Source organism: Fusarium poae, chromosome 4, assembly GCF_019609905.1.
Source record: "Fusarium poae strain DAOMC 252244 chromosome 4, whole genome shotgun sequence".
Lineage (NCBI taxonomy): Eukaryota > Fungi > Ascomycota > Sordariomycetes > Hypocreales > Nectriaceae > Fusarium > Fusarium poae.
Window position 1 is genome coordinate 7,892,874 of NC_058402.1, and position 22,927 is coordinate 7,915,800.

At 28.5% G+C, this 22,927-nt stretch overlaps 4 protein-coding genes across 4 annotated transcripts; 1 reads left to right on the forward strand and 3 right to left on the reverse strand.

Annotated features, from left to right (window-relative positions):
* Window positions 1–47: 47 nt before the first annotated feature.
* Window positions 48–2,099, reverse strand: FPOAC1_012669 (uncharacterized protein; the record flags this gene model as incomplete). The annotated part of the gene is made up of 9 exons (XM_044857019.1): window positions 48–194; window positions 238–388; window positions 437–533; window positions 580–874; window positions 924–1,350; window positions 1,395–1,472; window positions 1,518–1,580; window positions 1,626–1,848; window positions 1,895–2,099. 9 exons carry the CDS (start codon window positions 2,097–2,099, stop codon window positions 48–50), a joined length of 1,686 nt encoding a protein of 561 aa, XP_044704332.1.
* Window positions 2,100–2,706: 607 nt separating this feature from the next.
* Window positions 2,707–4,687, reverse strand: FPOAC1_012670 (uncharacterized protein; the record flags this gene model as incomplete). Its single annotated transcript, XM_044857020.1, has 6 exons — window positions 2,707–2,940; window positions 3,000–3,679; window positions 3,727–3,900; window positions 3,947–4,019; window positions 4,138–4,364; window positions 4,465–4,687. 6 exons carry the CDS (start codon window positions 4,685–4,687, stop codon window positions 2,707–2,709), a joined length of 1,611 nt encoding a protein of 536 aa, XP_044704333.1.
* A 1,180-nt stretch (window positions 4,688–5,867) lies between these two features.
* On the reverse strand, window positions 5,868–7,882 carry FPOAC1_012671 (uncharacterized protein; the record flags this gene model as incomplete). Its single annotated transcript, XM_044857021.1, has 4 exons — window positions 5,868–6,970; window positions 7,040–7,114; window positions 7,166–7,777; window positions 7,834–7,882. 4 exons carry the CDS (start codon window positions 7,880–7,882, stop codon window positions 5,868–5,870), a joined length of 1,839 nt encoding a protein of 612 aa, XP_044704334.1.
* A 1,377-nt stretch (window positions 7,883–9,259) lies between these two features.
* FPOAC1_012672 (uncharacterized protein) lies at window positions 9,260–12,542 on the forward strand (the record flags this gene model as incomplete). Its single annotated transcript, XM_044857022.1, has 3 exons — window positions 9,260–9,328; window positions 9,379–11,086; window positions 12,538–12,542. 3 exons carry the CDS (start codon window positions 9,260–9,262, stop codon window positions 12,540–12,542), a joined length of 1,782 nt encoding a protein of 593 aa, XP_044704335.1.
* Between the last annotated feature and the right edge of the window lie 10,385 nt (window positions 12,543–22,927).

Sequence of the window (22,927 nt, forward strand, 5' to 3'; positions counted from 1 at the left end):
TGGTAGTGAAAGCATCATCTTCAGAGCTTACTCATCTCCGGCAATCTTTAACCCTCCTTCACATCCTTGACATCCTCATGAGAGTGAACTGGTCCTGAGCGGTAGATAAGATCATCGAGACCAATCTCTCTGTTAATCTCAGCCATTCTCTCGTTATCAGCTTGAGCAGTGCCCTCGGATCCAAAGATGATGTCCTAAATAGTTAGCACTGGTTTTCAAAAGAGTAGAAGTACATACCATTTCCTCAAGTGATAGACGCTTAGTCTCTGGAACAAAGAACCAAATGAATGCGGCGCCAATCATAGTCAAGAGTCCGAACAAGATGTAGGTTCCGTATGTGATACCCTCCAACATATCAGGTGTGACTTGGCCGACGATAAAATTGTTCCTATCTCAATTAGATATGCCAGTCGTCAATGGAGTTCGAAATACTTACATCCAGTTACTTGAAGCACCAAGTGCCACACCATAAGGTCGAGTGCTGAGAGGCCAAATCTCGGCGATGATAATCCAGGCACAAGGACCCCAAGAGTCTACAAGAGTCAGCGATGTACGATCAGAGTCATGGTCTCAACTTACATCCAAAGTGAACAACAAATAGCCAAACCATGCAGATAGCGCCCCAACCAGCAGCCTGGTGCGTATCGAATTGGTCGATGTTCTTGGCGAGGATAACAGCAATGATGAGATGACAAAGACCCATACCAATGGCACCGACAGCCAGGACAGGTTTACGACCAAGGCGATCGATCCACAAGACAGCTGGAATGGTAGCGAAGAACATGACGATACCGACGACTCCGGTTGCCAAAAGACTGGTAGTGTTGCTGCTTAGACCAAGCTGCCCAAAAATCTGCGGGGCGTAGTAAAGAATCTTGTCATGGTTAGCTTTGGTTGATACGGTGAGGGATATGGTAACACACAGCATTGATACCAGTCCATTGCTGGAAAAACATAGTAACCGTTGCCACAATAACACGCTTAAACATAGCCTTTGTCTTGAAAAGAGCAGCAATAGCGACGAATTGAAGCTTGATAGTGTTGCCAGCGGTTTGTTCCTGAAGATGAGGGAACTTCTCAGCTAAACTCCTCTTCTCAAAAAGAGACTGAGCCTTGATTTCGAGGAATTCTAGCTCGATGAGCTCATGGTCGGTGGGAAGGTCACGTAGGTTGGCCAAAACTTGACGAGCTTCTTCTTCTCTGTTGTGGTGTGTAAGCCATCGAGGAGAGAAGGGCATCCACATAATTCCAACAAAGAGAACGATGGCGGGTCCAAGTTGTAGACAAATGGGAATTAACCAAGCTGCGTCGGATTGACCATCGCCGGTGCCACCGATGAAGTGGGTTCCGCTGTTGATGTTAGCATAGCTTGGGCACTGAAAGGAGAAACTTACTAGTCGATCCAGAAACTAACCATGATACCAAAGGTAATGGCAAGTTGTTGGAGAGCTACAAGAGCACCACGAACTTCACTATTGAATATTAGCCTGGGTCAATATTGTCAGTGATGAACTTACGGAGGAGCGCATTCCGAGTTGTAAAGAGGAACGATGGTGGACAGACTTCCAACACCCATACCGCTGGTAAAGGTTAGCTAGTGGACCAGATCTTCTGGAATGACTTACGTGATAAAGCGCCCGGCAAGAATAGCATTATGTCCAACTTCGATAGCAGTAACCTGAATAATAACACCAATGATGAAAACACTTGTGGCGATGAGGATACCGTATTTTCGGGAACACAGTTCGGCAATAGCACCAGACATCAAAGTACCAAGCCAAGCACCAAGTTCGAGGATAGATGTAAGCCAACCCTTTTTAGTCTGATTCTTGACATAATCGCCCATGTCTGCATATGTCAGCTGATGAAGTTTCCAGGAGAAGGATGACCATACGTCTCTCGAAAGAATTCATGACGAGAATACCCGAAAACATTCCTTGGTTGTAACCGTAGAGAATACCTCCGATACAGGCGAATGCAGCAATTCGAAAAACCTTCCAATTCTTCACCAGGGCTCTTGCACCACTGGCGCCCATGAGGGCCTGTCGTCGTTGAAGGGCAGCATCATAAGTGCCAACAGTAGTCGGTGCTCCACCCATCTTGGCGTCTTTGAAAGAGTCAATAAGAATATTGACAAACAAGTTCAGGTATCAAACCAAAGAAAACATCTTGGCAAGAAAAGAGCGGTGCATTTGTTATATATGTCAGCGAGCCAAGACATGAAACGTCGTATTGTCACATTGTATTACCACGCCGGGCGAATGAATCTCGGCTAAATCAAGACTCGTTAAATAACAGGCGAAACAAACTACGGACAATTTGGTAGTGAAACTTTGAAGGAGTCTTTCCCCCGCAGGTGGGTAAATATTGAATTCAGCCTGAAAGAGGTTTAAGTGGTTGGTAGTGACCTTTTCAGCAACTCAGGCTAAACGAGACATGGGTTGACTCGGCCGTAATATTTTACTGCAGGGTGGAATACGCGCTCCAGTTAAAATCCGGGGATGTAAGATTACCATACAAAAAGGGATAAATTCACGTCGATCCGCGGGGAAAGCTGGGGAAAAGAGTAGGAGGTCGGTTGAACATCCGATTATTTTAGAGTCAAGAGGCAATTTATATGTACAAATAGGCATATGCAACAATGACAGCTCGATAAAAGGTTGCAATGGGATCCCAAACAGTTTTACCCAGACACCCTCAAGGCGACTAGATAACAGCCGAGAGGATACGTCTGGGCAGGGAAGCCCAAGTCTTTGGCACCTCGGGAATCTCCTCATCCAACAAGACCATACCAGTCTGAAGGTCCATATCAATGGCCTTGACGTACAGCTTCCAATCCCGAGAGTACACCTTGTAACCAAGGTACAGAACAAGAATAATGGGTCCAGCCAAGAACGACATGAAGAAGGATTCGGCGTTGGGCGGCGAGCCATCAGCAGCCTGAGACATACAATTAGCACGATGTAACCCAAGCTTTGGGTCTGGACCATGTGACTTACATAAAGGGCCGAGTAGAAGGTAGCAATCAGAGCAAGGACATTCAGGAAAACGCCGAGATAACTACCCCAGACGCCGAAAGGAGTTTTGTACGGGATCAGGTTCATGTTTACTCCTTGAGCCTTCATTCCGGATCTCATTCGGGCGTGTGCGAGACAGATAGTTCCCCAAACGAAGAGGAATGCAAGACCTGACAAGGCAAGAAGCCAATCGAAAATAGTACCACCCTTGGGGGACTCTCCGATGTAGGCCAACAGGCCAAAGCCAAGCTGAATGATGACACAGTAGATAGGTCGTCCCTTGCCATCAATATAGTTGAGGAACTTGGGAGCATGACCTCTCATAGCCATCGCCTGTAGGGTACGTGTTGAGCCAAAGGTACACGTGTTTGCGACAGACAAAACTGAGATTGTAATGACAGCGTTGAAGATGGATGGCAGAACCTTGATTCCGGCGTCTTGAATGGCAAGAACGAAAGGTGACGCCTTTGTGTTGGCACCAGAAGCACCCTGAAGTCTGTCATCGTCCGAACGAAGGATGGTTCCCACGATGAAGAGGTTGATGACGTAAAAGAGAGCAATACGCCAAAAGACTTGCTTGGACGCTGTAGGAACCGACTTGCGAGGGTCAGCTGTTTCGGCGGCAGCGAGACCGACCATTTCAGTACCACCGAAAGCAAAGGCTAGAGATGTTAGTAGAGGCGACAGATGGAGATGGGGGGATACTGACCAGCTACGACAAAGACAGCACAGAAACCCTTGAAATCAGTGAAAGCACCGGGGTCGTGCCAGTACTTGGTACCGAGGTAACCTTGATCACCGACACCACCGCAGTTGATGATGATGCCGAGGATGATGAAGCCCAAACAAGCAGCGATTTTGATGGCTGACAAAACAAACTCGACTGGACAAGTCAGTATTGGGATACAAAAGGTTGGTGGGTGTCTTACCCTCTCCATAACCACGTACACCAAAGATTTGGACAATGGTGAGAGCGACGAGGAAAACAGTAACCCAAACAGCCTAGCGGTTGTTAGTTTATTCCCGGAGAATATTTAGGGCTGAATATGCCAAGATGCGCCAAGAGATGCCAAGACAGATCTTGAACGACGACTTGGTTCATATCTAAATGAATACTCACCATGTGAATATCGGAGCGCCAAAACTCAATAGTCTTGGACGCAGCGATCAACTCAAAAGGAAGAACTGTAAGCCACGACAAGGCGTATTCCCAACCACATGCGAAACCCCATGAGGGATCGACAAAGCGAACGATGTAGGTATAAAAAGCACCGTTGACGGGGTATAGAACAGCCATTTCAGCGAGGGCGAGGTTGGTGCACAGAAGCATGATTCCGATGATGAGGTCTGTCCATGTTAGTGGTGAAGCGATCGATCGATGGGAATGTCTTACATCCTGTAACCTGTTAGCATAATGACTTGATGTCGTGATGGACACAATAATTACCAATGACAAGTGCTGCTGGACCTCCCTTGTGAAGAGCACTTCCAGACCCGACGAAAAGACCAGCTCCAATAGCTCCTCCGATAGCAATCATCTGCATGTGTCTGTTCTGCAGATGACGCTTCAGCTGGCCCTCACCATTAGTCGAGCCGAGCTCTTCATCGTGGGGGGACGCGACAGTGGTTTCGTCCTTGACTTCATCTTTGTGTTGTGGTGGTGAAGACATGATGGCTATAGTCTTCTGTATAAAATGCCAACAGTAGATAGAAAAAACGCTCGGGAATACAACTCTGAGGATGCTTGCTGGCCTTCCCAGGCTTTATGTGCCAAGCCCAGCTCTGCGCTAGAGACAAAACAATCAAGCTTAAGATAAGCTTTGCTGACGCTAATGCACGGGGGACCTTCTCGATATTATCTTGTCGTCCGAGGTAGGGTGGTCTAGAACCCTTGTGCGATTACAGAACGGTACCCATGTTTATGGCGCATATACACACGTTACAGCTGTTTGAAGGCGACAGGACAAAAAGCCAAGAGGGAAGATCGGCTTGGCTTCTTGGCGTATCAAGATCATTTCTCGGCGTGCAGAAAATAGGACTCATGTTACGTTTGGCCATGGTTGTAAAAGTATTGGTTGATGGAAAGTTATGGCTCGTGTTGGAAGGGGATGCTTATTTTACCATCTGACCACCCATAGAAAAATTATGGTAATGGACCTTCTTATCAAGGACATTTGTCGCGCGGCCTTTTGTTCCTACCAACGCCACAGTTGAGTGAGTGGTACAGATAGGAAGGCGTTTCGGGGGCTGTTTAATTGGCGAAACCAGAAATGGCCGAATGTCAACTACAGGGGGGTTCCTGTCAGCTCCTGATTTACCCCAGACTACCCAACGAGGTAATGGCTTTGTAAGAGAGTAATTAACCTTGAATAGCTAGATCAGTTTCTAAAGGATCATCTACGTATCTTGCTGATGGAACGACTGTGGAGTTCTAGAACAGTTCTTTGAGACTGTTGCCTCTGATAGATGGCGAATGATATCTTGTCTGCATATCGTTGGTGCTTTGAATGTTACCATTGTGGGAATATGACCTACCTGATTAGGAAGGTAAATGGTTGCTCGCAGATAAGCTGGTGCCGGGTTTCCGGGGCTAATGGATAAAGTACACGATAAGATATTAGAGTACAGGGGATTGGAATGGTTGATTACGATTGAGAGTATCAGCCTTGATTTCTATATTAATTATTTGTAACTCATATGGCAGTCATATTATAGATATGCACGCAATCATTTGTTATCGTTGTCTGCGATCACATCAAGCTAGACCAGTCACAAAACGCTACGAGAGAGAACGTTGTATTAAATCCTCCATTAGCCACTTCAAAGTCAGGTACATTCTCTAATCTACCATTAGACAAATCTAGCCGCAAATTCTTCGTTAATCTTTGCATAGTCGTCTGGACCATAAGGCTCAGACATCTCCTTGAACCACCCCTTCTTCCGATGCACTACCAACCCCAAATCCGCCATCATCATATCCATAAACGGCACCGCCTCAAAGATGAAATCGGGCGATTTTGATCCCGTGTCCTTTGGATATCGCCACTTGCCGAATCGATTATGCAAGATTGTCTGCCAGTGAACCTCACTTAGGGACATGGCCTTGCCACTCCCATCCTTCTCTGAAGTGACAGCTGAGCTAGGGTCTCGCGCCAGCGTTCCATCGAAAAACGCACTGATCCATAAACCTTGAATATGCGCACAAGTCCCGTTACTGAAATTCGTCGAGTATCCCGTAAACGCAAGGTCTTTCGTACGCAGAAACTCAGCGGTGCCGGGTACCATAAAGTGGTAGAGCATCAGAGGTGTGCGCGGGGAAAGATCAGAAGTATTCATACTGAAAGCTTTAGTCTCGGTGAGTCGCTTGTAATTTGGGTTAAACTTCATGGGCTTCTTGAGAATTGGGAACCGCTCCTGGATCTCTTTATCGGCCTGGTCAAGAAGTGCAGTCTGAGCAGCAAGATCTTCGTCAGGCAGACAACCGTTATCACCACCATCTAGGACATGTGGAAGGCCAATTTTTCGATCTATTCCTTCAGGCAGGAACTTGAGAGGTGAGAATGACTTCCAACCAGTAACGGCGACAAAAGCATCAGACTCAAGAATTGTCCCGTCTTTGTCATCAAGGTGGACTTTACCCTCGCTAATATGCGAAAGGTCCTTTTCGTGTATCTGCACAGTCCCGTTGCGTATGGGCTCGTAAAAGTCTGTTGCATAATTAAAGATGCCAAAGGCTGTGCCGGTATGCATCGCTGACGAAGTTGGTTTAAGCTTTTTCAGCTCGGAATGCGTGTCGAAGTGCATAATGTTGATCACATCTTGAGCCAGAATATTCCAGAAGGTATTGGTAATTAATCTGCCAATAGCAGTACGATGCCAGAAGGATTTGATACCGTGGTAGCCGCTGTCCTGGCCCCAGATGCATGGGGCAAACCAGTGAAGCCAACGGATGTCTTTGACACAAGTCAGATATTGTGGACATCGAGACAGGAGGACCGAGGAAAGGGACCCTGTTGACTTACTAACGAGCTTCTCAATCCACACTTTGAAAGGCGTCACGAACGAGGGTGACATCCAAACAGGACCGTGGCCTGTTGCTAAAAGGCATTATGGTCAGTCAAACTTCATCAAGTATTACAAATACGCACGCCGTATGATCCAATCAACCTTGACACCGTGACTCGCATACGCATAAACGGCGTCCCAGCCAGACTTGGTTCCTCCAAAGACAGTGACACGCTTGGCAGTGCTGATGGTGTCTCTATATTGTTGAAAGTCTTTGCTGTGAAAGAGTGGCCGGCCATAATCCTCCTGGCCAATGATATGAGGCATAAACGGTTCAGAAAGCATGCCCGTCGCAATGATCAACCTCTTGGCCAAAACTCGAGTGGGCATCTTTTGATCGTCCTTGGTACTTTGAGTCTCAAGAATCCATCCCCCTTCAGATTTATGCTCAGCTGAAACAACCTTTGTGCTCAATCTCAGGTGCTTGTCAATGCCGAACTCGCGACTGTAGGTTTCTAGATACTCATGCATGACCTCGCCAGGAATGTAGTTTCCTGGCTCGACGCCAAAGCGCTTAGTAGTCATGGGAAAGTCTGGATACTCATAAGTTCCCAGTAAATTGTTAGATCTCAGGCATGGGTAGACGCGCTCATTTGACCAGACACCGCCTACAGAGGCGTTGACGTCGAAAACAGCCAGAGAATCATGTGGATGTGTGACATGATATTGCTTCGCGACACCCAGGCCGTAGTAGCCTTGGTTACGACTCAGTAAACAAAGAAGAAAATCCGGTTCATGGATAGTTACTAACCGGCTCCGACTACAACAAGATCAAACTCTTCCATCGTACCAAGGTTCATGCGGGCGGATACTTGAAGCGCTCAATAGCGTGTAAGAACAAGATGCAGAGAATAAATCCGGACACAAAAGTCAGTGAGTAGATCGATGTAAAGAAAGACGTTGGCAAAAAAAGAGCGAGAATTAAGGTGACCTTTCTTTCAATACCTTTTTTGGGAAGCATCTGCTTACTATTCACAGACGTGGTGAGATTTTAGAATCTGACTGTCAGCATTCGCCAAGACAAACTTGTGCTCATTCAGACGACCCCCTGCACCTTATAATGCTCAGAAATAAAGGTGAATCCATAGAGTGCCTTCTTTTTGTTCCAAGTTGAGCTATTGTTGTTGATGATGGATAACTAACTAATCAGGTGGTAGGTACGCTAAGTAAGGGAGTAGGCCAGAGAGAGGCCCATTGTTGGGATATCTTGATTCAATCGCAGCCTCCTCACACAGCCCTTGAGCTTGTTCAACCGTCTAGTCCCCTGTGAGGAGATTCCATGCCATTGAATTGGATATTTGTGGGTTTCGCGGTCTCCGATGTCTTCCAGCACTGGCTTAATAAGAGGATACCCGGGATCAAATGTATCAAACGATCCGATGTGGGTAGCTTCATAAAGGATACCAAGCTTGGAGCAAACAAGTCGCAAGCTGACGAGGTCTGATTTGGGGAGAAATGAGCATATATATACCACACTTCATTGAGAAGAAGAAGGCCACTAGGAATATTTGTTCCTTTTCCCAAATTTGACGACATGTCTGTTTATGATGTAGAGTTCAGATTCACAGTTCTGTCCCAAATTCCGTGGCGCGATTTTACATAGTAACAATAAGGAAGCCTCGTCAGGCAGGACAATCAGAAGATGTCAGCAAATGCAGAGCCTTGATTGTTGGATCGCTCAGGAACGTGCAAGGCTGCTCGGTTGAACAAAACAACCAATTGCGTCCTTCGTGAAATCGTCTTCAGTATATTCCATTTTCGAATGAACAGCTGCTGACAAGAGAAGACAATATGATCATAACACTGGCTTACCGCCATTTGAAGCTTCTCATTTTCCTCCATCTCATTCATGTGCAATGCATCCACTCACGATGCGACTTAGAAAGTCAGTTATATCCTAGTTGTATATGACCAACTATTACACAGTAAGATTTTAGTGAACTCTAAGATCTGTGCCTCTGGTCTGGAAGACATCTAAACGGTCTCTGAGGTATGATTGCATCGGCAATTCATGCACCTTGAATATCCGGCGGGGTTGGAAAACATGGGGTCATGCAGGGACTACAATTGTGCAACAAGGGTCTACAGGTACAAAATGGCTTACAAAAGGCGAGCTTCGCTGTTCTCTCTGTTTAATACTCAGTTGAAATATATTGCTAAGGCCTTCTGTATCCATCATGCAACTCTGCACTTGGATCATATCAGGTTTGGTGACAGCTGCTGCTGCTACCGAGACCTATGACTATGTACGCTTCTCGTCAGGGTATCTCCTTTACGACTGCTAATATCGATGTAGATCATTGTTGGAGGTGGTACCGCAGGAGGAGCCCTAGCAACCCGCTTAAGCCTTGGTCTTCCCAAATCCAAGATCCTTCTTCTAGAAGCAGGCCCTCCAGCTCTCGAAGATGTACGAATCAACGTACCAGGAATGCGTGGTTCAATCTTAGGATCATCACTTGATTGGAACTTCAGCTCCATCGCCCAGCCCGGTCTCAATGGGCGTTCCATTAGTGTGAACCGTGGTAAAGTCCTCGGTGGATCATCCGCGATGAACTTTCTGTGCTATGACCGTGCTGCATCTGCTGAGTACGACGCATGGAGCGAACTCGGAAGTCCAGGCTGGAATTGGGACACTATGATCCATGGGATGAAAAAGTCTGAAAACTTTACGGGTAACGACGGTGATATCCATGGTCGCTCCGGTCCAATCAGCTCTACCTACAATCGCATTGTCCCTGATGTTTTGAAGCCGTGGCAATCTACCGTCAACAAATTGGGGGTCCCGATCAATGATGGAGGCTCACTTGGAGGAAAGCCTGTCGGTGTCATGTTTCAGCCCACCAATATTGACATGACCAACTACACCCGGTCATACAGCGCCAACAGCTACCTGCCAAAGGCTGGGTCTAACCTCAAAGTCAAGACCAACTCCCACGTTGCCAAGGTTCTCTTTTCTTATGATAAGAGCAAGGACTTGGTTGCGATCGGCGTCACTCTTCAAGATGGTTCAACGATCAAAGCTCGAAAAGAGGTTATCCTCTCGGCAGGTTCTATCCAAAGTCCAGGTCTGCTTGAGATGTCCGGCATTGGTCAAACTTCTGTCCTCGCCAAGGCTGGAGTTAAGAAACTTCTCGATCTCCCAGGCGTCGGCGAAAACTACCAGGACCACCTTCGGACCTCAAACACATATACACTCAAGAAGGGCTATGAGTCCTTTGATGCCTTTATTTTCGACGCGCAAGGCACTGTGGCACAGGAACAGTTCAACCTATGGCTTGAGAACAAGAAATCGTGGTACGACTACACAAGCAGCGCCTACGCTTTTCTCAACTGGGCCCAAGTTAGCAATAAAGTGCAGAAGAGTATTACTAAACTTGCAAAAGACGGGTTTGCGAAAAATGGCACTGTCGTGGATAAGAAGAAACTAGAGTACCTGAGCGACCCCTCTATTCCCCAACTGGAGCTTCTCCTTGAAGCCAACTATGTAGGCGCTCAAGGCTATCCTAGCGCTGGAGGCAACTTCATCGCCATTTTCTCTACTGTCATGCATCCCATGAGCCGCGGTAGCGTTCACATCAACGGCAAAGATCCAAAAGGAAAGCCAATTATCGACCTCAACTATCTTAACAATGAGCACGATATACAAGCATTAATTGAAGGTGCCAAGTATGCCCGCAAAGTCGCTTTTACAGAGCCTCTACGATCTGTATGGGCTACTGAGTTTGAACCGGGTCTGGGTAAGAGGACAGATAAACAGTTGCGTGACTGGGTCGTCAAGACAGTCAACAGCTTTTATCACCCCATCGGTACCTGCGCGATGCTTCCTAAGAAGGACGGTGGTGTTGTTGACTCGAGTTTAAAGGTTTATGGCACAAAAAATCTGCGAGTGGTGGATGCTAGTATTATCCCGGTGCAGCTATCAGGGCATATTCAGACGGCTGTGTATGGAATCGCCGAGACAGCTGCGCAGAAGATTATTGATGCGGAGAAGAAGTCTCACAAGGGTTTGTGAAACAGACTTCATCAACGCAAGGTTTAGTAATGAAATGCATAATTCGACTTACCGTCAAATAGTTGTTTAGCCATCTTCACCCAAGTGTTATTGTTAGAAATGACTCTGGCCTGGATTAAGAAAATTAAAAAGATTTGAAGGTCTAATTGTATTACCCTGTACTCCGTACTACTCGTTAAAGTTAGATTGGACGAAAGATAAGGATGCTAGAGGATTCCTGTAGGCTGTATTACGGGGGTTAGCCCTACCTACCTTAGTTATCTTATTAGCAGTTATTACTATAGCGCCTTCTATACTATAGTTTACTATAATAACTTAGCTAATATAATAACCTTATTATATATATATAACTTATTTACTTTTATAATAATAAGACTAAGATTATTTTAAATACTTTTTAAAATTAAATTTTTAAATTTATTTTATATATTAAAATATATATTAAATTTTTCTTTTTTAAAACTTTAATATTATAAAATTATATTAAATAATATATTATTAGAAAAATATATTATAATAAGATTTTAAAATTTTAATTTTAATATAATATATATAATTTATAAGTAATAAAAATATAAAAACCTTTCTTTATAATTTATTAAAGTAATATATAAAAGAAATATATTATATTATAATATAAATTCTTTATATTACTATAAAGCTTATAAATCCTAGTTAATAAACTAGTTAATAATATATTAATAGAATTTTATAAAGTAAAATTAAAAGGTTATATAGCTAGATAATTTATATTAAGCCTTTAGCTTTAGGCTTTATTAATATTAACTTTAACTTTATAAACTTAACTTTTTTATTACTTATTTAATTATTATTAACCCTGCTTACTGCCTTTATATACTTATAGTCTTAAGCTATAACTAATATATTATAACTTAAAGGCCTTAATTATAACTATTACTTACCTTTCTAATTATTTAAACTAGTTAATATATAAATACTTACTATTATATATATTAATTTTATTTAAGAATTCCTTTTATATATATAATAAATCTATAATTAGCCCTTTAATAAGCTTTTTCTTAAGCCTATATAGCCTTTTTAATTTTTATTTTCTTATTCTTTATATATAAAAGGTAAAGCTTATAATTAAAGGCTATTAATTTAACTTTAATAAGGCTATTTATTTTTTTAATTATATAAAGATTAATAGCCTTTATATATAATTCTTTTAATTTTACTATATTTTTATATAATTTAATAGATCTTTTAATAGTCTTAGTATTAAGATTAAGAAAGTAATTATTATTAATAGGTTTTAGTTTAAAGACTAATATTATATTATATAAGACTTATAAAAGTGGTTAATAAGATACTATAAGGTATAGATTAAGATTAATTAACTTTTATCTTAATAAGATAATTAGTAATAACTATAGATATCTTAGATAAGTAGTATTATAAACTTACTAATTAATTAAGGTTAAAAGAAGAAGAAGTTATTACTATTTATATAGTTTAATAGAAGCTTCTTTTATTAATTATTAATATTATAGAATTTAAGTAATTACTTTATTAATTATATTTATATTAAAAACCTTATCTTAAGAGAAACTATATATAATTCTTTAATCTATATAAATAAATAAAGTATTATAAATAACCTTTAATAAAACTAAAAAGGGTAAAAGTAATCTTATAATTATATATTAAAAAAAATAAATAAATAAATATAGCTTATAAATAATAAGAAATTATATATATATAAAATTTAAACTTTAAATATAAATATAATATATAAATATTATAATATTATATTAATATAAAATTAAAACTTAAGGAAATAAAGAAAATAATTTAAAGAATTAAATAAAATAAACTTTATTTTAAATTAAATATATATTATTAATTAAATATTATATTATATAAAATAAATTAATTAATTAATAAAATTTAAAGTAAAATTAAATATATTATATTAAGTATTTTAATATTATTTAATATAATTAAAATATTAAATATTAAATATATTAAAAATCTTAAAATAAAAAAATAATATTTAAATATAAATTTTTAAAATCTCTTAATATAGCTAAAAACTTTAAAGAATTCTTAAATATTAAACTAATAAATTAAATTAATTACCTTAAGAATTAAAAGATTAAATAAATATTTAAAATTAAAATATTAATTTTACTTTTAATATTATTAAAATAAAATAAAATATATATATTTAAATTATAATTTTAATACTTAAGTAATTTTTAAATTTTAAAATTAGATTTTAAAATTTTAAATTTATAAATAAAATTATTAAATAATAATTAAATTAAAAAATTAAAACTTATAAATAGCCTTAGATTTAAATTATAAAAATAAAGTATTTATTAAATTAATAATAAGATTAATTTAAATATTAAAATTAAATATAATTAAATAATAAAATAATAAACTAAATATATATAAATGTAAATATTAAATTTTAAAATTTTAAAATCTTAAAATATAAATTATAAATTATTATTAAAATCTTAAAATTTTAATAATAAATATTAGCTTTAAAATATATTTAAAATTATTTTTAAAAATTAATACTTTAAGAAAATTAGATTTTATATTTATATAAGAAATAAATATTAAAAACTTTAATTTTATTTACTATAAAATTTTATTAATTTATATTATAATATTATTTAGATATAACTTTAATAAAGATATTACTTTTTAAATTTAAAAAGTCTTTTTATTAAAAAAGTATAAAAATAAGAATTCTTATTATAAAGTTTATTTTAATATTATAATAATAATATTAAACTATAAAGACTTTAATATAAAAAAAAAAGTATAAAAAATAGAATTTTACTACTTAAAGTTTATATTTAAAGAATATATTATTATAATTACTATTTTCTAGTAAAATAATAAAAGAAATTATATTTTAATAAAAATAAGATTAAAATAAATATTAATTTTATTTAATAAATTTAATTTCTTTTTTATTTTATATTATACTTAAGAATTTAATATTAATATTTTTTATTATTATTTTTATTCTTTTTTATTTATAATTATTAAAAGTATTTATAAAGAATTTATAAATTAATCTTTATATATAGAAATTAACTTTATATTTCTATTTATTTAATTATATATATTTTAAAATTCTTTATTAGCTTTTTTTAATTTATTACTTTAAGATTATTTAGCCTTAAGATTTTATTATTTAAATTATTATTATTTATTAATTAAACTTTAATTTCTTTTAACTTTAAACCTTAATAATTCTTTAATATATTATTATTATTACTATTTAGCTTAATATTTATTATTAAATATTCTTTAAATAGAAATCTTTCTTAATTTAATTTTAATTTAAATACTTTAAATATTAAAATTATTATAAGTATTAATAAAAGTAAGATTATTTTTTTAAGAAAACTTAATAATTATAAATTAAATACTTATTTTATTTATATTAAAAGAAAACTTAATTATAAAAATCTTAATTTTATAAAAAAGAATAATAAAGAAAAAGAATTAAAAAATAAGTTCTTAAAAACTGCTTTTTATTAAAATCTTATAAGTATAGTATTTTATTAATTTAAAAAAAAGAAATTAGCCTTTAAACTCTATTTAGAGTTTATATCCCTATTTAAAAAATAATATAAAGATCTTAAAATTTACTATAATAGCTCTTTAATTATAAAGGTATATTAACTAGGATATAAATTAAATAAAATACTCTAGGATTTTCTTTAGTAAATATAAAGTCTATATTATTATATCCTAGTAAGTTATTATATTATAATACTTATAAATATTATTCTTTATATAATAAATAGGTATAAGGATATATACCTTTAAAAATAAATCTAAGATTATTTATATACTATAGAATAATAAGTTAATAGCTTTACTATTAAGAAACTTACTTTTAATAAATTTTACTATTTAATTTAAAATTATTAAAATAGTATTAATAATAAATTAAAATTATTAAATATTAAAGAGTATTTACTTATTATATAAAATATAGAATTTATTTAATATAATAAAATAGAGAATCTTTTTATTAAATTTATTAAAGTTTAATTAAAGCTTATTAAGAATTTAATTAAAAGAAACTTATTAAGTAAAAAATAAATAATATTTATTAGCTATAAAATCCCTTTTAAAGTAATTTAAACTTATAAATAAATAATAATAATATTTAAACTTATAATAAGATATATTAAAATAATATAAATAGTTTTAATAATTCTATTAATAAGTATTATTAATAATATTTTAATTATATAAAATAAAGATATAAAAGTTTAAGTTATTTAATATTTTAAAATATAAAATATTAAACTTATAATTTTAATCTTTTTTATAATAATAAGATATAAATAATAATAAACTAAATATAAATACTTTATATAAAGCTTATTATTATTATTAAATCTATTTTAAACTTTAAAATATTAAAACCTTTAATAGATTTTATATTAATATTAATAATTTAATATAATTATAAAGCTTTATAAATAATATAATAAAAAAAGTAAACTCTAATAAGACTTTTTTAATAAAATACTAATTATATTAAACCTTAGTATCTTAAGAAGAAGCTTTTTAAACCTTAGTATTTTAAGAATAATAGCTTATAACTTAAGTATTTTTTTATTAAGCTATAGTATTCTTTAAAGGCTAAAGTAGTAATATATTTAAAATCTTAATCTTAAGTATAAAACCCTTTTAATATAAGAATTAAGAAGAATATATATAGTAATAAGAAAAAGGTTATAAATAATAAAAAGCTTATAATATTAATAGAAACTATTATTAGCTATTTAAAATAAATTTAATATTCTTTATTTTAAAATAAACCTTAATTTATTTTTAGTCTTTATATAGTTAAATTAAGAGATTATATTAAAATATCTATAATAAATAATAATAAAATAAATATTAATTTACTTAAGGAAATTTTAAAAGTAGAGTTTATTAGACTTTAAAATAAGTTAAAGCTATATATTAAGAAATATATAATAAAGAATTAATAAAATAAGTCTAATAAAATAGATTTAAATACTATTAAAAAGCTATATTATTTTCTTAATAAATTTTAAATAATTAAATAATATAAAATCTTAAACTTTAAAATTAATTACTATCTTAAAGATATATTAATTACTATAAATATACTAAAATTACTTTAAATTATATTATCTATTTAATAATAGCTATTATAATTTATATAATATTATTAAAAGCTAAAGGGTATATAATATAAAAAGAAACTAGTAAATATTTTAATACTATTTAAATAAATTTTAAAAATAGAAATAAATAAGGATTTAAAAGAACTTTTAATATCTATAGAAATACCTATTTATAACTTAATATAAGATATAGATTTAAAATACTTAACTATCTATTTAAATAGTAAATTACCTAAGGAAATAATAGCTATTACTTTAAGTTATATTATTAAATACCTAGGAAATTATTAAATTAATATAATCTTATTAAATAGTAAATTAAGAGTAAATTTAATTAATAGCTATTTCCTTAAAGATAATAAAATATAATTACTTAACTTATTAAAAGAGAATTAATTTATTTAATAAATAATAAGGTTATTTATATTATATAGTTTATTATTTTAAAGCTATAAGTAAAAAATATTCTAATAATAATTATAGTTTACTTTATTAATAGAAATAATAATTAAGATTTACTTATTAATTATCTTTAGTTATACTATATTTAAGCTATTAAATATTATATTAATAAGAAACTTATTATAAAGAGAATTAATAATAAATATTCTATATTAAATATTATATTATATTTATATTAATATTAATTAATATAAAGAATTAAGATTAACTATTTAATATATTAATAAGATTAATTAAAAAAGCTAGAAAAGAAAAATATTATTTATATTAAAGATAATAAATAGATTTTATATAAGGTTAAAGGTATTCTTATTAAATTCTATAGTATAATTTAAAGAACTTAAAAGTAAAATAATAATTAAGGAAATTAAATATTATTATTAATAACTTTAAGTTAATAGAATAATAAATTAAAGACTAAAGTAATAAGAATCTTATTATTACTATAGAAATAAGAAATTAAAATAGTAAACTATATAATATTAAAATAATAAATAATTATTATTATATATTAAACCCTTAATATAACTATTTTATAAAAATTTCTTATAATTATTAAGATTATATTTTTAAAGTAAAATTAAATATATTAAAAATTAGTATTAAAAGGTTATTTTACTTTTAAATATATATAAAAAATAAACTATTTTCTTATAATATTATTACTAATAAGTATATATAGTATAAAAGTATTATATTTACTATTCTTACTTATTTTCTTTTTAATTATTACTTAATATTATTCTTTTCTTTATAGCTATTTTCTTAATATATAAAAGCCTTTATATTAATTAAAAAGAAATAATTAAGATTTTACTTTCTATATATAATATAAACTTATTTTCTTTACTTTAATAATTAAAATTTAAAACTTATTATATATATTATAAAATATAATATATAAGATTTATAAATAAAGAATTTACTTTTATAATAAATTAAAAGTCTTTATAAAAGGAAATTAAAAATCTAAACTTTATATTTATATAATAAATAGTATAAAAACTTAAAATACTAGAAATTAAAATCTTAATACTAAAATTAAAATCTTTATCTCCTTAATATAAATAGAATATAACTTTTTTACTTTAAACTTAAATATTATAATAAAAAATAATAAAATAATAATATAAAATAAAATACTATTAAATAAATTATTTTAAGACTATAGTAATATAACTTAAATAATTTATAATATTAAATATTAAAGTAATTAATTAAATATTAATAAATTTAAAAACCTTAAAGTAAGTTAAGATATTAAATATTAAATTAAAATAAAGAATATTATTATTAATATAAATAATTAAATAAAAGATATAGAATTTTAATTTTATACTAAAGGCTATAGAAATAGGAAATAGATATTAAATACTTATAATTAAGAATAATTAAAATATTATAAAAATTTAAATAATTAAAGAGATAGGCTAAATATTAAATTTAAAAATTAAGTTTATTAATATAGAAAATCTAATATATTTATAAATATAATAAACTAATAACTTAATAGTAGCCTTAATAATAGCTAAATAGACTTAAATAATTAGTATTAAACTTAGGGTTAATTCCTTAAGTTATTTTAATATTTATAATATTAATATAATTAAATAAGTAAAGAAAATTAAAAAATTTAAATTTAAATTATTATATAGTAATTTAAACTTTAATATAATAAATTATAGAAATTACTAGAAATCTATAGTATAGAATATATTAATAATATATATACTTAGCTCTAGATAAGCTAAACCTAGGTATTTAATATAGTAAAATATAAATATTCTATAGATAAAATAAGATATTAATAAATAAGACTTTAAAATTTTAAAAATTTTAATTTTAAAATCCTTAAAGTAAAGTAAAGTAATATAACTCTAATATTAAAATATATAAAAAATAACCTTATTTCTATTTTATATAGGAAATTTAAAAATTAAGATTAACTTTTTATTTTTATAAAATTTAAAGTAATTTTATTAGCTTTTTAATTTACTTTATAAAACTATAGTTTCTTAATTTACTATTAATAAGATTAAGTTAAAAGATATAGCTAAGATATTAGCTTAAAAATTTAAGATTATATAATTATATTATATATATAAAGATTATTTTATTTTAAATATTAAAGAACTTAAATAAATTAATTTTATAAAGTATTATATTTTATTTAAAAATAATATAATACTATAATTAGTTTTAAATAGGAAATATAGCTAATATAATATTAAAGCTATATAAATATTCTTACTCTCTATAGAAAAATATAGTTTAATTATATATAGTAATAAACCTTAGGCAGTATTTATAACTTAAATTCTTAAGCCTAAGGAATTAAAATTAAGATAATTAATATAACTATATATAATATATAACTATAAGATAATTAATAAGGATATAATTAAATTAATATATTTATACTATAATATAGAAATTAACTTAAACTCTATTTACTATAGAAAATTAAAAGTTTTCTTATAAATAGATATATTATAAGGATTTTAAGGAATTCTTATTATTAAATTAAATAAAATTAAAATAGGATTTAAAACTCTAAATAGTCTTTATTATTATAATAATATACTAATAAGGCTTATTAGCTTATTTAATACCTATATATACTTTAAAGACTTTATATTTAATTATCTTAACTTTAAAGATAATATTAAACTTTAGTCTATATTAAAATACCTTAAAGAACTTATAATTATATTCTTTATTTATATTAATAATTATAATATAGTATTAAAAATATTTAATTAATACTTTAAATTCCTATAGAAATTCTACTTTCTAAGAATTATATAAATATTAATTAGCTTAATTAAGAAGAAAATAATATTATTTAAATTATAAATTAAAACTCTTAGATTTTTAGTTAATATAAATAGAATTTACTCTTTATTAAAATATTAAAAGAAGTTTAAGTAATTATAAAAATATTTTAAAGAAAACCTATTTTATATTTAAAATAATATATAATAATTCTTATACTTTATATTATTTATATAAAAGTTTATCCTTAAGAGAGTTAATCTTATTTATATTATTAAAGTAATATTCTTTAAATAAATTATTAAAAAAATTAAAATAAATAAGATATTAATATTAATAATAAATATTTTATAAGATATATTAATATAGACCTTTAAAGTATAAATAGTACTTAAGAAAATTTATAATAGTATTTAAAAGAATATTATCTTAAGAGTTAATTTATTAAAATAATTTTACTTAATTATTAATATCTTTAAAATAATTATAAGAGCTATACTCTTTTAACTTAATAAAATACTATTAAGTAAAAGATTATCTTTATAAATTATAAATATATAAAGATTATTATATAAATAAATAGTAAGCTAAATAATACTAAGTAAAAATATATAATACTTAAGAAAGAAATATTTATAGTAATTAAAGTATTAAAAGAAATTAAATAAATAATCTTATACTTAATATACTTTATAAAGATTTATATTAATTATAAAGGAATTATAAACTTTATAATAAACCTAGGTTATTTATATAGTAAAATTAGCTAATAAATTAAAATCCTAAGAGAATTTAATATTAAGTTTATTTATTATTTTTATAAAAATAAACTGCTATACTTAATAAATAGAATATTATATTTATTAAAAGAATTATAAAATAATATTAAACTAGTAAAATTAAAATTAAATATTAAAAAAGTTTTTAATAAAATACTATTTATAAAGATTTTAATATATACTATAGAATTTACTATAAATATAATTCTATTAAAAGAGAAATTATTAAGAAAATTATTATTTATTTTATTTTATTTATTTATAGGCTATTAAAAAATAAGTCTTAATATATAGAGATTATTTTTATATTACTTAATAATATAAATATAATTAAAAAGAATTAATAAAGGCTAATAAAGTAATATATCTTATAATATAGAATTATTAATTAGATTTTATATTATATAAAAAGTAATAAATTACTAATAATATATATAATAGAAAGTAAAGTATTATTTATCTTATAGTAAGTATATAATATATATAGATATTTTATAGTAAATATAATAATTAAAAAACTAAGAAAAAGATATAAATAGCCTTTAAGATTAAATAATATTAAGAATTATTATTATTCTTATATAGTATATTAGTAAATAATACTTTAAATTCTTTAAATATAACCTAGGAATATTTTATACTTTATATTATAAAAGCTTATTAAAATAAATTACCTTAAGCCTATTAATTTACTTTTAATAAATAGATATTAATATATCTTATTAATTATAAATTATATAATAAAGTTTATTAATAAAGTATATTATTACTTTATAAATAGAATAAAAATTTTAAATACTTAAGAATTAAATTAAAGTATAATATTTAAATAGCTTTAAGTAATTTACTATAATAATAATAATTATTTCTTTAATATAGTATTTTAAGCTATTATAATAAAGTATAAAATATAATTTAAATTTAATTTAATATTATATTTATAAAGTATAGGCTTATTAAAATAAAATATATAGTTAATATAAAACTAATTATAAAAATAAATAATAAAATAAAAAAGTCTTTTATTAAATTAATAATATTAAGTATTAATATCTATTTTAATAAACCTTAATTATTAATATATTAAGAATTTAAAAATATTATTAATTATAATAATACTTAGCTTTAAACTTTTCTTATAATATTTAAGTATTTTAAATATTTTATTAAATAATAATTATTTAAAGAATATAAATTTAACTTTAAAAGAATTTAATTTAATTCTTATTAATATAAAAAAAAACTAAAAATAAAAATTTAAAATTAATAAAGTTTATAAATAAATATTAAGTTATTATTATTATTATAATAATTAAGAATAAGTATAATAATATAAGAATATTTTAATAAACTAAGAAAATTATATATTAAGTTTTATAAAATATAAAGAAACCTTTTTATAGTTATTTAATAAAACTTAAATATTATTTATATAATAAAGAATTTAATTAATTTACTTAAAATATATAAAATCTATATTAATAATTTTAAATTATATATTTTATATTTAAATAAATTATATTTATTTTTATTTAAATATTTAATATAATATAAAAAGATATTAATAATAAATAAATATTAAAAGATTTATTATAAAATTATCTTAAAGAAATTAAATAATTAAAAATAAATATATAAATAAAATTAATTTATTTAAATTTATAATAATTATTAATAGCTATATTATATTTAAAGAATTAATCTATACTATAGTAGCTTATACTACTATAGCTAGACTTAATTTACTCTTATTAATTAAGTAACCCCTTATTTAGTAGTCTATATACTTATATAATAATAAAGTTTTCTTATAATAACTTTATTATAATTTTTTTTTTCTTTTTCTCTTTAATCTTAAATAGCTTAATATAAGGCCTCTTTTTTATATAATAACCTATTAAGACTTAGCTCTTTATATTATTTAAGACTTAATTTATATATTAAAATAACTTTATTAAAAAGTAATAATAAATTAATAAAGAAATAAAAAAGACCTAGGAAAATCTATTAAAGTTATAATAGATATTTATAAAATTATAATATTAACTTATTAGCTAGTTTTAATATTAATTATATAAAGGATTAAATCTTCTTTAAAAATAAATAAATAGATTATAAGTATAAGTTTAAAATATATAAGCTATAATCTTATTATTTATTTTCCCTAAGGAAATACTTATTTCTATAGAAGACCTTTTTATACCTTTAATATTAATTTTAATAAATATTTAAATTCTCTATAAAAAATTATTTCCTTTTTTATAAAAATACTTAAGAAAGTATAATAAATATACTATATAAGTATAATAAATATATAATAAGCTTAAAATTAATTATACTTTCTTTAAAAGGCTATAAGATATATAGTATTTAATTAATTAGTATTTAAATATTAAGCTTTAATAAGTAATTTAAACTTTCTATTTATAAGGGAATTATTATAATTTTAACCTTAAAGTCTTTATAACTTATTTAAATTAAATTAATTTAAATCTTAACCTTAAGAAGTAAACTATAGTTAAGTTATTTACTTTCTATTAAGGTAAAAATAAGTCTTTTTTAATTTTTTTCTCTTAATTTAAAAGTATTATAATTAATACTAAAGGGAATATATAGAATAACTCTTTTAAGATTATATTCTTATAGAAT